Source organism: Schistocerca americana, chromosome 9, assembly GCF_021461395.2.
Source record: "Schistocerca americana isolate TAMUIC-IGC-003095 chromosome 9, iqSchAmer2.1, whole genome shotgun sequence".
NCBI classification, from domain to species: Eukaryota; Metazoa; Arthropoda; class Insecta; order Orthoptera; family Acrididae; genus Schistocerca; species Schistocerca americana.
In genome coordinates, this window is record NC_060127.1 from 103159304 (window position 1) to 103181195 (window position 21892).

At 37.9% G+C, this 21892-nt stretch overlaps 2 protein-coding genes across 4 annotated transcripts in view; one reads left to right on the forward strand and one right to left on the reverse strand.

The window, feature by feature from the left end:
* Nucleotides 1-1232: 1232 nt before the first annotated feature.
* On the reverse strand, nucleotides 1233-19837 carry LOC124551375 (39S ribosomal protein L17, mitochondrial). The gene is made up of 3 exons (XM_047126420.1): nucleotides 19514-19837; nucleotides 19210-19420; nucleotides 1233-1796 (listed from the first exon to the last, which is right to left on the reverse strand). The coding sequence occupies exons 1-3, from the start codon at nucleotides 19709-19711 to the stop codon at nucleotides 1549-1551; spliced, it is 657 nt and encodes a 218-aa protein (XP_046982376.1). The 5' UTR covers nucleotides 19712-19837; the 3' UTR covers nucleotides 1233-1548.
* A 15-nt stretch (nucleotides 19838-19852) lies between these two features.
* Nucleotides 19853-21892, forward strand: part of LOC124551374 (gastrula zinc finger protein XlCGF57.1-like) — a 109899-nt gene continuing 107859 nt past the window's right edge. For 2 of the 3 annotated variants that reach the window (XM_047126414.1, XM_047126419.1), the window contains exons 1-2: nucleotides 19853-20142; nucleotides 20352-20444. In XM_047126414.1, the coding sequence (XP_046982370.1) occupies nucleotides 20355-20444 (90 nt within the window). In that variant the 5' untranslated portion in view covers nucleotides 19853-20142; nucleotides 20352-20354. The remainder of the gene's footprint in view (nucleotides 20143-20351; nucleotides 20445-21892) is intronic. The other variant, XM_047126416.1, reaches the window with a different exon arrangement.

The window sequence follows — 21892 nt, forward strand, 5'->3', positions numbered from 1 at the left end:
AACAGGGCTTTCAAGCGAAATATTAATTATGCTAATAGGAAGAGTGAGGAACCGCCATCTCACTCCTTTAAGTAACTGCTTGTTTCTGGCGCTTTGGCCGCATAAGCAGAATTTTAAGGAAAAATCGTATTCAGACCACTTTTTTCAGTCAAAACAGAGTAAAAGACTTTACGGAAAACAGATGCACTCGATTCCCTCCACACTGTGCATGTCTATGAAATGATGTGTGGCTGCAGCAAAGTATATGTTGGCTAAACAGGGTGGACTGTTAAAGAACATATTAAGAAACATTAACACCAAAAGTGGCTGAAACAAAGTATGAAGTTAGCAGTAGCAGAATATCACGAGAATTGTGGCCTTGACATAGTTTCCAATAACATATGTGTGCAGGCTAAGGAAACCAACATTTGCAAAAGGAAAGTCCGAGTAGTGTTTGAAATTTCTTAGAACACATGTAACTTCAATATAAAGGGCAGCTACAGACTTCCAACAATGTGACTCCAAGCCATCAAGGAAGTGAATACGTGGCCATGGTGTGTGATGCACTGGAAGCCACCTATGTGGTCAGTAATATTTTGGATAAACATTCCACCTCTCATGCTCTGACCATTTCACTTCTAGCCAATGATATGGGCCCACCAATAGCAGCAGGAGGAATTTCATCAAATAATTCTTCTCCAGCACAAGTGCGGAAAATTGATTTCCAACCAATGACGCTGGCCCACCAATGATAGCTACAAGATTGTTAGTCAGTAACCCACTTCTTCAGCATCAGCACTGGTAAATTATCTTCCTTGTCAATGATGACAGCCCATCAATGGTAGCACAAGGCCTATTAACCAATAATCCCACTTCTCCACAAGTGTGGTAAAACTCCTCTACATAAGAGAATGTAACACTGCTCTCTGACAATGCCCAATCTACTGTGGATGCCACAAAAAATCCCAGTAACAACTGATTGTTGTGGCTGTTGCTGTGGTGGCAACCATGAAAATAGGCTGCTCCTGGTGAAGGCTACAGTGGTAGATGATTTTATCCATATATGATGCGGCATAAAAAGTGAGAATGTCTCGCATCTGATTTACTGAGGTTCGCTTCAGCAACAGGGATAAATAAAAAGATTCAACACCAACCTTTCAACCAGCAGCTACCTGAATGACAAATGCTCTTAAATTATCGTTGGCATTTTTTACTGTAAAAGTGGAATATGGGGCATAATGCACATAACTCCAAACAGTCTAATAATTTATTTACACAACACACACATTTTCGAAACAGTTCAGTAGTATAGCAGTAATATAGGAAGAAAAGCTGCATGTAGCAGAAACATTTTTTTCTTTTAGTCTTTTTACAAAATTACCTAGCTGAATGGTGAAAAACCATCAATTGCTCAAAGACAGATCACTCTTACAATGACCTAAAAAATTATATGTAAGTAAAACTGCCAATTATGTGACTGCACATAAGTTTTCTTTTTTTATAACTACATATGTTTTGAGATCTGCTCTGCAACTAGAAAAATTTACACACAGTTAACTGGCAGCCACACTATACAGCTGATGGATGAGCATCTTCCTCAGGTTTTGAAGATGGACTTTCACCAGAAGACACACTGGAGTCTTTCACAGGTGCCTCTGTGTGCGAGGATGGGGTTGTCACAGAACTCTTCCCTACAGAAGCAGCTATCTCGGCGTACTTCTTGGCGCGAAACTCTCGTCGTGCCTCATCCAGTAGAACATTGTGCAAGAGGCCGCGATTTGAGGTCGTATCTGGCACCAAAGGAGGGTAGATATTACCTGGAAAATCAGTTACATAAACCTGTGTTATAATGTTTTCTACACGTTGTAACACAATGGACAAATAATAGGTTCACAAATAGTTCTTGAACAGAAAGCAGCTTCATAACATATTAATTCCCTTATGAACTTTTTTATTGATAGTCAGTCACAGATCCAAACCAGCACCACCTTTTGTGAACAACACTATAGGGAAAAACTCCATTTACACGAATCTAATGCACCATCGAATGTAATGCCACCCCGATTTTAAAAATTAAAATCATAAAACTAAGAGTTTGTTGGTACATCACTAGTAGGCTAAATTTACTTTGCACAACAATAGATGTATACATGAACTACCAAAACAACAATTTTTAAGTGACCCACTGTTTGTGACACAGTAATTATTAAAAAAGAACACCTAACGTGATTACCTAAATGACACACAAATAAAAATAGACATAAAATACAGAGGTTACTCATCATCATACACTAGTGTCATCATTGCTGGTAACCTCAGAGGGGTGTGCGACAAAAACACACTCATTTCCTCTTTCCCCATCATCCTTGGTGTCGTTTCTGAGCACATCACCTTCACTGCCACCCAGAATATTTGAAATACAACATCTCTAGAATGATTTCACCATCATTGGTGCTTCAATGCTTTTCCAGCCATCCAAAGCCCACTGTGCAATACTGAGGGTGGCAGGACACTTTATTTTTCCTGGCAGAAGTCAGTTCACAGCTCGGCTCACAAAACCACTTTTTGTACTGTTCCTAAACAAGAGGTTTATTTAGGTATATTAATGTCCAGGTGTTGTAACACAGAAATCATTGCTGCAGGAATGATCACAAGGTCAAGGGCTATAACATCAATTTTTTTTACATCGTCAGTGAAATGACCATGAAATGCATCCAGACAAAGTAATGATGGTAGTTTGAATACCCCACCAGGACAAAGTTACCATATGTTTTGGACAATCTTCCCTTCCTGAACCCTGCTTGGTACTCTCCGATATGTGGATCTGTCTGAGGTTCTAGGCGATCACACCCATATGATTCTGTATGCATTCTTTAAGAGAGGATACCTAGCTGAATGGCCTGCATCGTTTGTCACTCACAAGTAGTTTACCTTCAGTCTTGATGGTGGGAAGTTTTGTGATCACTGTGGCATGCCATTTTTCATTTGGTGTTCCATGATAGTTAATGGTTTGTTCTGAACATTTATTGATTGTCAAAATGTCCAGCTCTGCATCTCTCTGAACTCATTTGCTGTTGCCCTTCTGATACAAATGGTGAGTCATTAACAGCTATTATTTTTCCTGTCATAACTGTCAACACAACACTTTCAAATGAGCCTCACAAAAAGACTGAACTTGCGACTTCGCACTCAAGGGGTTCCTTGCATGTTAAGTTGGCAATTTGTTGACATTGGTTGTAGCAAAAGCTGACATTAAAGACTTCTTTCGGCAGAAGATGCAAACTGATTACATTATTTCTAACGCAGAGAGGGCCAGAATACCTTTTATTGATCTGGTTGTTATGAACTCTAAGGTTGGTTATTAATTTTTTACTTATTTGGTGAATATAAAAGACTAGATGTGCTATCAAAGTTGATCTGTAGTGAAGTCCGATGTCTATGTTACGCTGGACTATGATTGTTTGGTTGTGAGTTGACAAAGCCAACGAATCTCAACACAAAAATATGATTGCCATAATAGACTGAAGTGTAGTGTTTCCTGAGATATACAATCACCATAACAATTACCTGCTTGTATGTTTTATTTCCAACTCAGCCAAAATTTGTGAGAATATCATTAAATTTTAAACCAATATAACAAATTCCCACCCACCTTTACTTACGAACTACTACAGAAAATTACTAACAATGATTTTAATTCACTACCAACAACAGACTCCCAATTTGTCTTATCCAGTTCCAATCATTACATCATACTACTTAAGGAAACTGATGTTTGGACACAGATTCAAATTCTATAATTATGAAGAAAAACTAAGAGGGCCAATCTGTGGAGTTCACTTTTAAGTCTTACAAAACATAGATTGTAAACAGACTTGCATGATAATATCAGTATGTAGGTACCCATCTATCAGGAAGAGATCAACAGCAGCTATTTGCTGTAACTGCAGAAACAGCAGCAGTTTCACAAAGTGGCTAAATTTAGCTTGCATAAGCCAAAAAGTTAAACTACTTTGAGTGAATTTAAAACAGAGGAATCAACAATAAAAGTCAAAAATCCTATTGGGAAAGATGGATTACATACAATGCATACAAAAAAGAAGTGGGTCGAATAAAAATGGAAGTCCAGTTGAGAAGTGCTAAGGTTAAAAAAACCATAAATAGGGGGAGAGGGGTGCTGTCTTCCTCCTCTATTGTTCAAATTACATATCTAATAACCAATGAAGAAAATAACGTAAGGTTTGAAAGAGGGATTAAAATACAAGGCGAAATGATATCAATTATAAGATTTGCTGACTGCATTACTATACTTAGAGACAAAGGAAGAATTATAGAACCTGTTGAATGGAATGAAAAATCTACTGAGCAAGGAATATAGTTTGAGAGAATTAAGAAAGAAAGAGGAGTAACAGAACTGGGGTTAATCATAATATTAACATCAAAACCGGGGACCATGCAGTGAACAAAAGTGAAGGAATTCTACTACCTCGGTAGCAAAATTACACATGATGTATGAAGGACGCAGGATATAAATACCAGACCAGTACAAGCAAACAGGGCATTTCTCACCAAAAGAAGTCTACTAGTATCAAACATCAGCCTTTATTTGATGAAGAAATTTCTTAGAATGTACACCTGGATTCAATCGCTAAGTACAGGAAAACCGGAAGAAGAAAATCGGTGTTTAAGAAGACACATGTAAAATTGCATTTATAGTGCCAGCGGTTTTTGTGTACTATGCTGCAGCTGGTAACTTTTTGCACAGTGAATGATGGGAAGTGAACAATACTAATGATTAGACAAGATTGTGGTATGAATGAGGAAATAGTGTTAGATAAACCTCATCAAAGATGTGGAGTGTTTGAATTTATGAGGTAGCATAACGGAATATACTGTGCAGAATGTTGCCGTATAATTTATTCCTTAAGAGCGGGGCGGGGGGGGATGCAATGGAAAATGTAAACATTTATTTTAAAAATATCGTTACAGCCGTATTTATTAATGTACAAATCTAAAATTTGGTATGTGTAAAGCAATAAAGCTGTGTTTTAATGGAAAAATATAATAAAATATGCAGGATTAATATTTTGCCATAAATTTGTATTTTTAATTTTTTATTGTCTTTTTTATAAAAGAGCCATAACTCAAATTCTAATCATGCAATTAATCTGAAAAATTTATTATTGTATCATTGACAAAGTTTTTCATTTTGCACACCAAAATTAACTTTTTTTCTACATACAATCGTCTAAAAATCAGACTGTAACTGCAGGATCACGTATTTTTTAGTTCCAGGGAGATAGCAACACGTTGCGAACAGTTCATGAAAATTTCGTAGCATTAGTGCATACACTTTTTCAGAAAAGGCTTCTAATAATGTAAAACAGAGAAAATTACATTCAAAAAACAAACTATGGAAAATCCAGGATGGAATGTAACAATATCAGAGAAGGAAAGTTGCTACTCACCATATAGAGGAGATGCTGAGTCGTGATAGGCACAACAAAAAGATTCACACAATTAAAGCTTTTGGCCATTAAGACCTTTGTCAGCAGTACACACACACACACACACACACACACACACACACACACACATCACACACAAACGCAACATGCACACACGTCTGCAGTCTCAGAGAGCTGAAACCACACTGCGAGCAACAGCAACAGTGCATGAAGGGAGTGGCAACTGGGTGTGTGTAAGGAGGAGGCTGGGGTGGAGAGGGGGGAGGGATAGTACGATGGGGGTGGCGGACAGTGAAGTGTTGCAGTTTAGACAGAAGGCAGGAGATAAGGTGCGGAGGGGGGAAGGGGTAAGTAGCGGAAAGGAGAGAAATAAAAAGAAATTAAAAGACTGGGTGTGGCGGTGAAATGACAGCTATGTAGTGCTGGAATGGGAACAGGAAGGGGGTTGGATGAGTGAGGACAGTGACTAACGAAGGTTGAGGCCAGGAGGGCTATGGGAACATAGGATGTATTGCAGGGAAAGTTCCCACCTGTGCGATCCCTACAGTGGAAACCCTTTTTCGCCACCAACCTGACCAATCAGACTCAACCAAACACCAATATTGAACCTTGCCTAACTCTGCTCACTCCTCCATCCAACCGTGATCCATCCCCACTGCATCCAAAACACCCCCTGTTAACTTTCCAGAATTTCTTAACCTCGAATCTTGCCTCAACATCATCCCCCAAATCCCTCAACATGCAAACTAACCTTACATCTGCAGAAAGAACAGCAGCCCACCATCTAAAAACTGATCCTGACCTTATAATCCTACCTGCTGACAAAGGCTCCACCACCGTTGTTTAGAACCGCAAGGATTACGTGGCATAAGGACTCCATCAGCTGTCAGATACTTCAACCTACAAACCATGCCACAGTGATCCCATTCCAGTATTCCAGCAGGATCTCCAGTCTCTACTCAAATCCTTAGGCCCCTCCCAGAATCTCTCCCCAGAGTCCATCTCTCAACTTACCCCTACCACCACCCGCACTCCCACCTTCTACATGCTTCCTAAAGTCCACAAACCCAACCACCCAGGATGTCCCATTGTGGCCGGTTACTGCCGCCCCACTGAGAGAATCTCTGCTCTCGTAGACCAACACCTTCAACCTAATACCTGGAACCTATCCTCCTATATAAAAGATAACAACCATTATCGCAACTGACTCTCCACAGTTCCTGTCCCTTTACCACACGGTGCCCTGCTCATCACTATTGATGCCACCTCCCGGTACACTAACATTCCTAACGCCCATGGCCTTACTGCTATTGAACACTACCTATCCAGACGCCCTATGGATTCCAAACCAACAACCTCCTTCCTAGTCTCCATGGCCAACTATATCCTCACACACAATTACTTCTCCTCTGAAGGTATTACCCACAAACAAATCCGCGGTACAGCTATGGGCACCCACATGGCACCATCCTGTGCTAACCTATTCATGGGCCATCTAGAGGAATCCTTCCTAGAATCCTAAACCCATCACCTGGTTCAGATTCATTGATGACATAAGATGTCCTCACCTTCAATCCAGATAGCAAATTGTTTGCTATGTAGATTGAAGGTGAGGGCACCTTATTCACATTCCTCCAGAACCTCAACAACTTCTCCCCCATTTGCTTCACCTGGTCCTACTCAATCTGACAAGCCACCTACCTAGATGTTGACCTCCACCTCAGAGATGTCTACATCAATACCTCCGTCCACATCAAACCTACTGATCACCAGCAATACCTCCACTTAGGCAGCTGCCACCCATTCCAAACCAAGAAGTCCCCTTCGTACAGCCTAGCCACCTGTGGTCGTCACATCTGCAGTGAAGCCTTCACTGACTGTAATTATCCTCCCATCCTTGTACAAAAACAAATCTCCTGTGCCTTATCTTTCCGGTCTCCCACCACCTCCCAAAGTCCCACAGTCCGGCCACAGAGGAGCATTCCCCTCACAACTCAGTACCATCTGGGACTGAAGCAACTGAATTACCTCTCGTTGTGCCCTGAAATGAGAAATGCCCTGCCCACCATCCTTCCCACCCCTCCTACTGTGGTATTCCGCCATCCACCGAACCTACAAAATATACTTGTCCATACTTACACAACCCCTGCTCCCAATCCCTTACCTCATGGCTCATACTCCTGTAATAGACCTAGATGCAAGACCTGTCCCATACATCCTCCTACCACCACCTACTCCAGTCCGGTCACTAACATCATCTATCCCATCAAAGGCAGGGCTACCTGTGAAACCAGTCATGTGATTTACAAGCTAAGATGCAACCACTGTGCTGCATTCTATGTAGGCATGACAACCAACAAGCTGTCTGTCCGCATGAACGGCCACTGACAAACTGTGGCCGAAAAACAAGTGGACCACCCTGTTGCTGAACACGCTGCCAAACATAATATCCCTCATCTCAATGACTGCTTCACAGCCTGTGCCACATGGATCCTTCCCACCAACACCAGCTTTTCTGAATTGTGCAGGTGGGAACTTTTTCTGCAATACATCCTACGTTCCTAACCCTCCTGGCCTCAACCTTCGTTAGTCACTGGCCTCACCCATCCAGCCCCCTCCCTGTTCCCATTCCAGCGCTACAAAGCCATCACTTCACCGCCACACCCCGCCTTTCAATTTCTTTTTATTTCTCTCCTTTCCGCTACTTACCACCTCCCCCCTCCGCACCTTCTATCCTGCCCTCTGTCTAAACTGCAACACTTCACTGTCCGCCACTCCCACCATACTATCCCTCCCTCTCCCTGCCCCAGCCTCCTCCTTACCCTCCCCAGTCGCCACTCCCATCATGCACTGGTGCTGCTGCTTGCAGTGTCGTTTCAGCTCTCTGAGACTGCAGACATGTGTGCAAGTTGCATTTGGTGTTCTTCTCATACTGCTATATGTAATAAGCTTATCTCAAATTTAAAATCCTCCATACTGATACTCCTCATCCTCCAGGCTTCTCTTCTCTCCTCTTTGAATCCGCCTGGCCTGTACTTGCAGGTAAGACACTGATCTGTTAGCTTTCTTGACCTTGCTCTCACCGATGGTGTAAAATGCTTTTGTTGTAAACACACCAGGATCTATACCAGCTCTCTTCAGCACTTCAATTCTGCCATTATTTCCATTATTTTAACATAAAACTGCATCATAGACACCTATTTTGAGTACTTCAAGTCCACAGAATGTCCTTTTTGAGCATCTAACACAAATTAAATTATTGAGGCTTTCATTTGCATTTAGTGCCTTTCCGTGAAGACACTTCCTCAATAAATCAGGATCTGCAAGAATTGGGCTTAATTGCATTTATGACAGGTTCTGGTAACGAGTGTTTATGTGAACACGTCTCATTTCTGTTACTGAACTTACACCAATCGTCTTTTGGACACAGATTGTGCATTGGTGCTGGTCAGTGGATAGTTTGTGGAAAAAAACTGCCCACACAGCATGCCTCAATGCCTCAAAATTATCTGTGTTTTTTCTGATAGCTGTCCTGTTTTTTCTGATAGCTGTCCCTTAAAATAACTGAAGAGACTCAGTTTCTTTCACAGTAAGCCTGCCTTTTCCTACTAGTGGTTTTCCATCCTCAAGTACTTTACCTTTCTTCTCTTTCAGCAAGTGACGAAGCCTACCACCAAGCCTCTTTTGGATGTGGCCAACACATTCCAACTTTTCTATTTTTGTATTCCACAGATTTGTGTGTGTTACAGCTTTGAACAAAGAGGAGTCCCCACCACCAAGGTATTTAGTATATATCTAACACCATACTAGTCCACAGATCTGGAGAACATCCTCACAACTGCAGCAGCCTCCATGCCCCCACTTGAGGCACTATAATTTTTAGAGCATGTTACTGCATGCTTTTCTTGCACAGTTCCACACTGCCTTCATTGTTGGACATTTTCCTTGCTGTACACTGGTGGCAGTATTTAGACATAATGTCTACAACTAAAACTTTACCTGAGTCAATACCAATAATAAACAGATGCAACTCCATACAGAGATGTGTCACTCCTTTTCATCCAGGTCCCATCTACAGGCACACACAGGTCAGTAACATTTGTAGGAGATTCAGGATCTATTTCTTTTTGGTTTATTTCAACCAATTCCTCCACTGCTTTCTTTCTGGCAGTATCGCATACAGCATCAGACATTTCTTTATTTGTTTTTTCAAACCTTGCACAAGGTGGAGGCATGTTCACAAAACCTCACAATGAAAGACCTCCTTCCTCAGAGAATACGCTAACCTAAAATTGCTTTCATAGGTACCAGTGGGAGGAGGAAAATGAAAATTCATAGCCACAGGAATTACAAATTAATTTAAAATCACAAGCTATTCCCACTCTTCTTTCTTCAACAACAATCATGCAATCCATATTTTTAAAGGTGACTCATGAAACTGAAAACTTTATAGCCTGGCAGAGAAGATCTAAACCAGTAAGTCTAGATCCAGTGGAATCCATATCAACATCATTCACACACCTGTACAATTCTTCTGTCTCCTGTAGTTGGAAGCTTATGTTCTTCATTTCGAGCTGCTTCCTCTTTTTAGTTGGTAAACCGATTTCCATGAAACCTCTGTTTCATAAACACAGTTTTTCCAGCACCCATTATGCATAAATCTTGACTCCCCCCTGAAGGTTTGCAAATTCAACCTTCCCCCTACTAATAAGTGTTGGTACTGTCATGACGTAAATAAACCACATGCAAGAAAGTTTTCACGTAAAGATATTGATGTCAGCCAATGATATCAAAAGAAAAATAGCCTTCACATTGACTAAAATTCCGCTGAAGCAAGCAGTTTCGCAAATGTCGGAAAAGGTGGGAGTGGCCGCAAGGGTAGAGTTAATCAGTTTAACAATTTAAATGCATTTCTAAAGCTGCTATCATGACAAAATTAGCACTCAACATGGATTAAACTGTGTAGATCAAGAAAATGAAATGTTTAAAAAATCGATTTTTTTGGACCGAAATCCATTACATCCCCCCCTTAAAATTTAAACAGTAGTCTTAAGTTCTTGCACAGTGATATGGACCACACAAATGCCCATTGGGCAGGAAATTTATAAAAGGGCATTTACCCTGGAAATGGATCAAGCAGTTTTAAATGCCCTAAATCTGTACTTTTTAAAGTTTCTACTGCTAGAATGTATCATTTATCAGTTAAAATAATGGATGGGATGATTCTCCTGATGTTAAAAGTTAGAAAAGGGTTTATGCTTAAAACTACATATATCATTCACTGCCTTTAGTACTAAGAACAAAAGGAAAGAAAAGAAACTTACAATAATGATAAGTCAGTATAAAAAAAACATTGTCCTTATGTCATCGCTTTGCAATGTAAGACACGTTATAATCCGTGTCATATCTCTGAATATTAATCAAGAATGGTTATTGATAGCAAAATTATTACTGACTGTATTAAACAGCTGGTATGTGTTTCTTGATGATAAATATATTCTTAAATGTTAAAATTGTTTTCAGTGGGAAGAAGAAGACGGACAGACTATAGTTTTCTATTCTGCTCCTTCTTACCTACTTTTATGTGAATGCACTGCTGTACTGAGACAATGAGAACACAAACATAAAAAGTTTTAATAACAAAGAATCTATGCCCAAGATGCTAAAATCGTTCAGTTCCAATACTACTTAATTCCTAGAGAATTGTGAAATCTGAACTGGCACATGACACATCACCAATTAAAATCATAATGGATAAACATTTTTTTAGTCCAATTCCAGTTATGTTAAGTAAATATTAGTGATACTGCTATTCCTGCAAATAGTAGATGAAATTTTGAGTGAGTGGCTGGTAATTTTAGATAAATCATGCAATTCTGCAGGTTATTTAGTTAGTTGGAGTTGGCAACACTGCTCTGACTGACTGACAGCCATCCAAGTCTATATTGTTGGGTGAGAAGCAACATATTTAACGTGTTATAGACCATAGGCCATTGAACAATTTCAAGGTGGCTAAGAAAAAAAAAAAAAAAAACCTGTCTGAAACTTCTTCAATTTAAAAGAGAAAGGAGTCTCTTGTAAATATTTAATTTTAAGGAATACAAATGGCCATATTCCAACAAAATTGAAAAGCTTATTGATAAAGTGTTTCAAGTCCCCTCAGAATTTGAAAAAAGAAAAAAAAAAAAGCTTGAGTTAGGTACAATGACTGAGAAGCCTACTAAAAGGAAAAGCCCTAATAAACCCTGGTTGATTGAAGTGAGAAATTTCAACTAGTCGGAACCAGGACCAAGGCCACCACAATCATTTAAATCAAATTCACCCAGTGAGCCCCTTCCACAACCTGTTTTGTCCTCAACTCCAAAGAGAATCTTATCCTATGCTGACCTCATGGATACTAAAGCAACATAAGTACAAATATTTAAAACACACAAACATAATGCAGATGAGGATAGGGGATTTAAAACACGAGGCCACATCAGCCCTACTATTATCTATCCAAAGGCTTTCTTTCAAATGTAAAATAAACAGGACCTGATGTTTACTTTAAATATATAACAACAATTTTTAATTAATGTTGCAGAGGAATGATTATAAATTCTGTGTCTGAAATCCTGCAAATAATGTTGTCCTTGAGATACTTTCACTGCATTTTTGGACAGCTGTATTTTTTATGTTAGTTTTTTGGGACGGTGTAAAGGCAAGATTTTTAGCCATGTGCTTTTTAGTCTTAGCTTGTCAAATTTATTTAGTCTTACACCATGTCAAAATCCGCCCCCCCCCCCCCCCTCCAAGGAGATGCTGAGCCAAAGCCATATTTTTCAGTGGATCTCCCTTGTCCATGGTGGAACATCCACTAGGGATACATCCCCCCCCCCCCCCCAAAGAATCAGACCTTCCTTCCAATTACCTTCAAAATATTGCCAATCCTCTACTTACTTAGATGCACAGTACGCATAAATGCAATGTCATGCAAATAAGCAAGTAAAGGAGCCAAGAAATCTTCTGTAGTGTGGCAGCTGGAGCAATCTCAAAAATTGGATCCATTATTAACCATGTAGTTTCACAGCCTGAACCACTTTTTATTGAGTTTGTAATGACTAAAAGCAACAGCCACAGTGCCGAGCTCCTTGCGCAGCTTATCACAAATGTTTTTGAGAAGCATGGACCAGAAAAGTTTCCGGTGGTGATAGATGATGATGGAGCAAACATGAAAGCTACACTTAATCAGGTAAAGGCTCAAGTCCCTCACACTGTTTCACTTGGGTGCCTAGCTCACCTCTTAAACTTGTTGTGCTCATATATTTTAGGCTTGTATGATTTCACTGAAGTTTCCAGGAAAGACAAGATTGAGGAACCATCTCTTTTGTCTTTAAAGTTTGCAGTCAAGCAAAGTTGTCTTACAAACCTTAGTTGTAAATAAAAAGGTGCAGGCATTCCAAAGCAAGTTCTGGATGATGATTTCTGGGTGGAAACTGAAAAAAATTACAGAGTTCATGAACCAAATTGTTCATTTGATTATAGCTTTAGACTTAAATGAGCCTCAAGTTAATGAAACAGCTACAAAGTTCTATAAGTCGGATGAAGTTCTCATTGAGAAACTACCATCCTCTCCATCGCTATCTGCAGAAGAAAAGTCAATCTTATCTTAATTCCAAGCTAGGAAGGAATTCAGTATATCTTCTATCCACTTTGGAGCTAATCTTCTTGATTGAGGAGTACAAGATAGTATCCTCAAGCCTATGGAAGCACTTGATGCTATGAGCTTTGTTTGTGGGACAGCAAGGAACAATGAACTGAATGTTATTCAGGTTTTGGCTGATTATAGGGACAAAGAAATTTGGTCCCAACAATTCATGTGGGGAGGGGTGGTCCTTCACTTTCAGGAAGATAAAAATCATCGCTTAAATCCTTTTATTGTGGTGTGAGGTTGAGGAGGAACTTTTGAATTGGCAGAAGTTGCCATAAAAATTCTGGGCACACCAGTTATATCTGCTGCTATAGAGCACCCCTTCAATCTGAGGTGCAGTCAGAACTGAGAACAATTTTTTTAATTTTTGTGCAGTAGTACGATAAAAAGTTCTACCTACAGGCTAGCTATTTAATATAAACTATCTATACTTTATTTCAAAAACTAAGACTTGAGTATTGTTTTCTTTTTTGTTATGTACTATGCCAAGACTTGACCTCATTACAGGTGTACACAGCTGTGTTTACAATCCAGTTTACTTCATCTAATAACTCCCCACTAACACTCAAACAGGTTTTTCAACTTGGTTACCCAACCACTAAAGTAGCAGTGTTGCAAAACACCTTTTCCCAGTAGGCCTACAAAATATCAGCTTAAATTCTTTTTATATGTGTTACTTATCAATCTTTAACATGCATAAATGGTGGGCATTTATGAATTTTGGATATTTGGGCAGGCATTTATCCTAATCTATACCTTAGGCTATGCTACAGTTCAGTTCAGTCCATCACCACAGCCCTATTTCAATTCATTGGCTTTGCGAACTCCCAAACATACTGTAACATTTCGACCTAACCTACATCTCAGGCTACACTACAGATCACGTCCTTTTTAATACAGGGTCATTCCATGTCAAGTCACCCAGGCCTTGACACCAACCATGTCAGATTTTGATGAAACTTGGTACAATTACTTCTTTTATCATCCTGAAAGCACTTGTAAAATTTTTTTGCTCTTTCTCTGATAGTTTTTTTTTATAAATTTTTAAAGTTTTTAGATTTGGCGTTGTTTCAGCAGTCGGAAATCTTAACTTAAACGTGTCCTCACAACTAAAAAAATTTGTATATTAAAGAATACTCAAGATATCAGTATGAAATTTTGGAATAAGTTTGTGTATTATATCTAAATGTTAAAAAAAATTACCATAAAGATATATTAAAACCTTTCAAATGAGTAAAAATTTACAAGTTTTTTTTTTTTGGCTAACGGATGTTCAGTTTTACAAAAACTGCAATATCTAGAGTCTCAGACCTGATAGAAAGCTCAAATTTGTTTTAAAATACTCTTAATTGTATAGGCTATTAGATAAAAGAAAAATTATGTTGGCTTTTTAACCTGTTTAATAGTTATCTAATTTTTAAAATAATATTAATTATATTTTAAAAATAAAAAGTACCAAGTGACTTAGACACCGAAAATAAGTTTTTGTCTTCTTCAAGTAACAATGTACGCTTGGATTTTGTTTTGTTACTCCTGTGTTTTGAAGTAAAAAATTATTACAGTGTTAAATAGTGCTTGGATAGTATTTTATTAAGTTTATTCGAACTTTCAGGAAGTACTGTTACTTAGTTTACAGAGATTCTTTTCCAATATCCTATAAAGTAACCAGAACAGTAATCAGACCAAAAGTGAAATCAGTATGTCAGATATTCAAACCTGTAACGTAGGGTTATTTAAAAAATCTGACTGTTTCTAAACAACCTACACACCTTCAAAAAAGTTACAGCCGGTATCTGAATTGAGCGAGGAAGAAAAAGATTTGATCCACTTATGATCCGGAATTAATCTGTGTAAATTTAAGAATATATGTTCACACCACAGCTACTACTTTTTAAACGTTTTTGAAAAGTATCAAACAACATGTGTAGACCCACTAAAAAAAACACAAAAAGCCTATCAAAAAATCATTGAGAAGTGTAGGCTTGGATCTTTCTAAACAATTACTGACAAAAAATATTAGCATAAAACCTGGACAAAAGTTTTGCTCAACATGCCGTAACTTTTGTGAGGAAAAATTAAGAGTTTAAGTCAATGAAAGTGAAACAGATGAAGTCATGGTTGAATTAGAATCACAGGAATCCAGAAATGAATCCCTCGTACAAACAAACATTGCTCTTGATAATTTAGGTTTAACACCGATAGAGCTTCATGGCTTGTCAGAACAAAGTAAAGGGTCTTATTTTAAAAGGAAGGTTAGCAGTATTGAAAAGACTGCAAAAAAGGCGGTTTCAAAAGCATTAAAATACGATGCACCAAGTTCTGATGATGTCGAAGAAGATACAAGTGTGGTTGAGAAAGCAAAAGATTTTGATGTAATGATTTCTCTTATGAAAGAGAAGATTTCATCTGTTGGGAGGTCTAGAAAAATCCAGATTCTGACCTTGGCTCCAGATTCTCGGAGTCAAAATAAAGTGATGAAAGAATTTAATGTAAGTGAGTACATGGTGCGACAAGCTAGAAAGCTAAAATCTGAAAAGGGTATTTTGGAAACTCCTGGTCCAAAAAAAGGTAAAACTCTTTCTGAAAATACAGTAAGACTTGTAACAGATTTTTATGAAAAGGATGAAAGTTCCAGAGTGCCACCTGGAACAAAAGACAAAGTAAGTGTTCAAAAAAATGGGTACATGCAAAAAAGACTCATTTTGTGTAACTTGAGAGAACTCTATTATTCTTTCTAATGGGAGAATCCCGAGGTAGAAGTAGGATTTTCAAAATTTTGTTTCTTGAGACCTAAATGGTGTATCCTTGCTGGTGTTGCAGGCACACACACTGTATGTGTATGCAGTATCCACCAGAATGTTAAACTATTACTGGATGCTGTGAAAATTGAAGAATCTTATAAAGACCTAATTAAGATGCTTGTGTGCAACACAGAAAACCAAAACTGCATGCTACGTCATTGCGACAGCTGTACTGCAAATACTGCACTAACTGAGTACTTACCTGAAAAACTAAGTGAAGATTATGATTTAGAAGAAGAAATTGTAATCAGTCAGTGGGTTAACACAGACAGGGCAGAAATGATCAAACAGTCTATCAGTGTTGAAGACTACATTTCTTTATTGGTTAGGTCATTGGAAAAGCTCACCCCGCACTCGTTTATAGCAAAATCCCAATCAGCAGCCTTTAAAAGATTGAAAGAAGACCCACCACCCAAAACAGCAATTATTGTGATGGGTTTCAGTGAAAATTATTCCTTTGTTATACAAAATGAGATCCAAAGTTACCACTGGAATAGAGGTGGTTGTACTCTACCCCAGTTGGAGTTTTTCTAAGAAATGAGGAAAACAATGTTTTTGTTTCCAACCAATGTTTTATTAGTGATGACCAAGAACGTGATACTGGTTTTGTTAACTTTGTACAAAAAGAAATTACAAAGTGGCTGTCATCACATCATACTGACATTGACTCAGTTCACTACTTTACAGATGGTTGTGCTGAGCAGTACAAAAATAGAAACAGTTTTAAAAATTTGACTGAACACTTGAGAGACTTTGATTTGAAGGCCCAACACACTTTTTTTGCAACAAGTCATGGGAAGTCAATTTGTGATGGCCTAGGAGGAACTATTAAAAGAATTTTAAGGAAAGCTAGTCTACAGCTTTCAGACAAAGAACAAATAAGGACAGTAATCGATGTGTGTTCATTTTCACTTTATTGACAAAAAAGAAGCTGATTTGCTACGGTTAAAACTAGAAAACCGTTTTTCAGCAACCCGAACCATTCCTGGAACAACAAGTTTTCATAACTTCAAACCACTTCCAACAAAAAACCTTGAAATTAGAAGGACTGCAGATAGTGTAAAACCATCCTTACTCTTTTCTTTCCATTCATCTTCTGATTGGGTTCGTGTTGAACCATCCATAAATAGCTATGTGGCTGTAAATTATGATGGTAACTGGTACTTTTGACTGGTAAAAACAATATTCAATGATGAAGAAGATGCAGAAATTCTATTTCTACATCCTTCAGGACCAGCTGCATCATTTTATTGGCCTGAAAGAGAAGATTCTTGCATAGTGCCTTTGGAGCACATAGTCTGTGTAGTAGACGCACCTCAATCAAGCGGCACTGGAAGAATGTATTACTTCAATAAAGACTGTATCAAAAGAACTGAAAGCTCTTGGATGAAGTGGAAAAACAAGTTGAATCAGCATTAATGTTTATTAAAAAGACAAAATTACTCAAAAAATTCAATGTTTCAAGCAATCAGTTGGGTTATACATAAGTGTCATAAGTACAATATCTTTGTACATAATTCTAATGTAATCTACTATAATTAATAAACATGTTAAAAAGCCATCATTATTTTTGTTTTATCAAGTAGCCAATATGTTTAAGAGTAAATTAAAACAAATTGGAGCATTCTATCAGGTCTGAGACTCTAGATATTGCAATTATTATAAAACAAAACATCCGTTAAAAAAAGAAAAGAAAAAAATACATATATATATTTTTTTTCATGGAAAATATTAATATATTTTAATAGTATCATTTTTATCTTCAAATATGTATAATAAATAAACTTGCTGCAAAAATTCATGATGTTATCTAGAAGAGTTTTTAAGATAAGCAATTTTAAAGTTTTGAATACAAATTAAATTTACCACTTCGGAAGGTTCGGAAAACGCAAAACATAAAAACTTAAAAAATTTATAAAAAAAACTATAAGAGATACAGCAAAAAAATTTTGCAGGTGTTGTCAGGATAGTATTAGAACCATTTGAGCCAAATTTCATGAAAATCTAAGGAGGTGGGTGTAAAATTTATTTTTTATTGGGCGATTTGATGTGGAATGACCCTACAGCCAATTTTCCTCAAGTCACATTCAACCAAATTACAACACTGGAACACACAAAAATATCACAATATATCCTGCCACACTCTGAGCAACATATAATACGAGAAATACATACAAAGACTAGAAATCAACATTATAATCCACACTAGCCAGATCAACAATTGCCAGTCTTGTACTTTCCTTGTCCAGAACAATCATGTCTTCCACCAAAACAAGTAATTATAATTAGCAATTTTCACTGGCTACTGTATCCTATCAACCAATTGGTATGGCCAACACAAACTAATTGCCAACACCAGAAAGCAACAGAAGGGTTGCCAACACTGTAAGTGTACTTTAAGTTACAGAAGGACGCTGAAAAATTATGCAGACTAAGAACAGAACTGGTAACAAATGAACTATGTGGAAAACACTGATTAGAATAAGAGACAGGAGATGATTTAATGCGTTAAAATACGCGGGATTACCAGATGTAAGAGTGAGCCATAGATGGAGATTAGAACACACAGAACAAATAATAAAGTACATGGTATGCAAGTGCCACTCTGAGAGGAAGATATTAACACAGAAGCAGAAGTAATGAAGGGTCAAATCACTGATTTTATATAAAAAAAGCAAAAACAGTTTACAGCAGTCTGAAGATAGTTCATTATTAACACAGCTTCTAACAACTTCTTCATTTTCTTAACACATATCTTATGTCATTCTCCTTCACAGTGTGGTCTAACGAACATGATGAATGAATTTACATGCTGACATTTTCATAGTGCACTACAACTAAACACCACATTTGCAAACAAAATATAATTTTGTAAAAGTCCAGGATGGAACATAACAAATATTGTGAAAAGGAAAGTTGCCACACACCATATAGCGGAGATGCTGAATCACAGATAGGCTTAGCAAAAAGACTGTCACAAATAAATAAAGCTTTCAGCCAATAAGGGATTCGTCAAAAGTCAAATAGTTCTTTTACATGTGGTGATTTTATGATTACAAAACGTAACAAGAGTCGCATGATTTTCGATGTTTTAAAAATAACACAAAAATGATGGGTCCGAAAAATTTTTAATTTGGAATTTATCAAGCAAACTATAAGTGTACAAAGTGTTATTAAAATCTGAGATGCCAAGAACCAGATAGTTGGTTGATTTCATATGGACTGACGCCAAAATAGTTTGGTGGTTTCTTTTCCGTCTAGACCTACTTACCTCTGAGTTCTAATACAGATCTGGCTAAGTGCGATCCTGGATAGATTGTCGGTGCTGGTAGCAATCGCGTGTATGAAATTGTATAATCCTTATATCGCGGTACCAGAACTTTGAAGAGTTTGTGAACAAGTTGCTTCTCTAATAACCAATAATCGGCAATTTCCATCGTAGGTTTATGACAGTCGCCGTGCCTAATAGCCTCGGATATGAGCTGAAACACGGAGGTAAATGTTATGACATACGGTTTACACTTATATTATGCTGTAAATAACTTTCAGTAGTTACGTATATTAAACTAGCATACACGTTCGGCGTATCCTCTGGCTTCATCTGCTCTGTTGTAATTTAATTCGATTCTCTCAAACTTTACGAGCGCAGTAACCGTCTTACGCAGTTTCTTTAATCGTCCTTCAGGGCCTTCCACATTCTTTAAGTTCCTGTGCCGTGGTTTAACGGGAATTCTAAGACGCGAAACTACCTTCGAAATATCTGCTTGATTCATTTTATTAACACCCTTTCTCTTCTCTTCACTTCACAGCGTTTCCCTCCTACTGCTCGTAGTATACACAAACAAATCTTACCACACAGAACACAAACCGCATTGCTTAAGACATCTTTGGACCAGAGATCTTAAGAAAATAGCAGCGATATTGTTCTTAAAATATTAGTGGCGTCTCTACGTTGATTTCGAAAATAGAAATTTTACCGGAGTAAACATCAGTGAAAGAAGTATTCGCTGACGACTCCCGTTGTAAGAGCAGTGAATTCGATCATATGTTTGAGGGTACAAAGGTTGGACTGCAGAAGGCTATAGGCAGGCAACCGGGATTTCAAAGCTGAAAATCATGTACTGATGGTGGTGCCTGATTGTGTGTAAGAAACGAAACCATCCTTTACTGCTGTTTAAATTGTGGATAACGCGAGACAGTAATTGTGAGTTTCTCAATGTAACGGCGTTACAACATTTGTAACACCACCAAAAAAATTGTCTCCGTCGTATGTTAATTTGAAGTTCATTAGTTTGTTTACATAATACTTATTTTATACGCAGTGTCTAAACGCACGTATTCGTATTATGCAATGAAGGATAACAAGAAACTGTCTCCAAAAATTTGACCAGTAGTTAAAAATTTTTGTTGCAGGGTATGGAGAGAACCGAAACAGAATTTCATGAAAAAGAAGCTACCGGTATGAACGAAAATGGCATTCAAATTAAAAAGGAAGAAGAATATTCGGTGAGCATGTATCCATGAGATAAGATACTTTAACGAAAAATTAACTTATTCAATTTTAGCCATAATTAATTATTGCTTTTCGACATAAACTTACCAAGCCCTCTGTGCGGTATGCAGACGGCTTGTCATATGTCGACAAGAATATGGATTAGATGGTCGTTAAAAGAAAATGCCTAGTCATTTTTTTTTCACGTTCTGATGCCAAGAAACAGCGCCCGTTTCCCGACTCTGTACAGTTTCCACCTTTCTCCATTTTCGTGGACAAAAATGAACACCTAAATGATGACCACTCTAAGCTGTCACTGTCATGTATATACTATATTTCAAATCCAATTTCTGATTGACGACAGTAATTGCTCATGTAGGTGGAAGGATGTATCTGTTCAGACTGGTTGCAATTTTTTTTTTTTTTCCAAACAAATTGTTCTGGCTCATATTTCCCAGAGTTCCAGCCAAAGCATCAGCTCATCTGCCAAATAGCAATTTTAAATACCCCATTAGATTTTAGTTGCCGATTTTTCTGGAAAACCGGGAATTCTAAAGGAATTATATTTTACTCTGAAAAATCGGGGAAATCTTAGGGAATTTCGTTAAATCTCAGTGAATTTTGTGTTTTTTAACCTAGCGTTGAAATTAAATTTTATTGACTATTTTATATAATTTATCAGTGTTTAAAAGCTGATGTTAAACTACTGCTTATGGCTAGTGCGATATATCCCAGCTGAGAGGAATTATCGTGGTATGATTCTTATCTCAGCATCTTTCTACTCATACCTGGAATTCTCAGGGAACCTTCCCTGAAGTTTGAGTAGCTACCCTGGAGCTATTTTTTGTCTACGCGAAGTTGTTAAATATTGTCACTTTAAAGGGCTGTTGCCCCATTTACCCATCCAGTTGTATTAAGTAGTTGCCACTGGCAAAAGTAAATAAATAAAATAAAAACTAGCCAGAAAAATAGCGGTATTAGCTGTAGATTTATTCATGTCATGGACGCAGTAATATGCTCTTCATTCATTGTGCGACTTGTCAGGTTTCAAATTACGTTATTTACAAATTACTCCTGTGCCAAATGTCTCAGTAGTGACATGTATATTTAAATGTGCGTTTTTACTTAGTTCTGATAATTATTTGCTTTGTGGTTGATTTGATTTTAAGAAACCAACGTTGTCAGCTGTCGTAGGGGCACTCCTCTTGCTACCCTCCCCTATCCCTATCCCCACTGCCATTAACAATTACTACAAACAATAGAGGCAGTACAAGCTGATCTTCATCGTAGACATACCGTGACCTTGGATGTTCCATTACTACAGAATTAGACTACATGTGCAGAAAATAATTCAGCAATAAACCTTTGAGCCTACAGAGTTCGGAGAGTCTCACTGGTTTCCTGAGATGAGTTCTGTGATCAAGGAACTTAAGTGTGAACTGCATTTTAAGAGACAACAATA

Excerpts from the sequence above, each read along its gene's own strand:
- LOC124551375 (XM_047126420.1), bottom strand. The coding sequence starts at position 19,711 with ATGAATCAAGCAGATATTTCGAAGGTAGTTTCGCGTCTTAGAATTCCC. Across the intron at positions 19,421-19,513 it reads CCAGAGGATACGCCGAACGT|CTCATATCCGAGGCTATTAG; the intron begins GTATGCTAGTTT and ends TCCGTGTTTCAG. Across the intron at positions 1,797-19,209 it reads ATCTGTATTAGAACTCAGAG|GTAATATCTACCCTCCTTTG; the intron begins GTAAGTAGGTCT and ends CTGATTTTCCAG.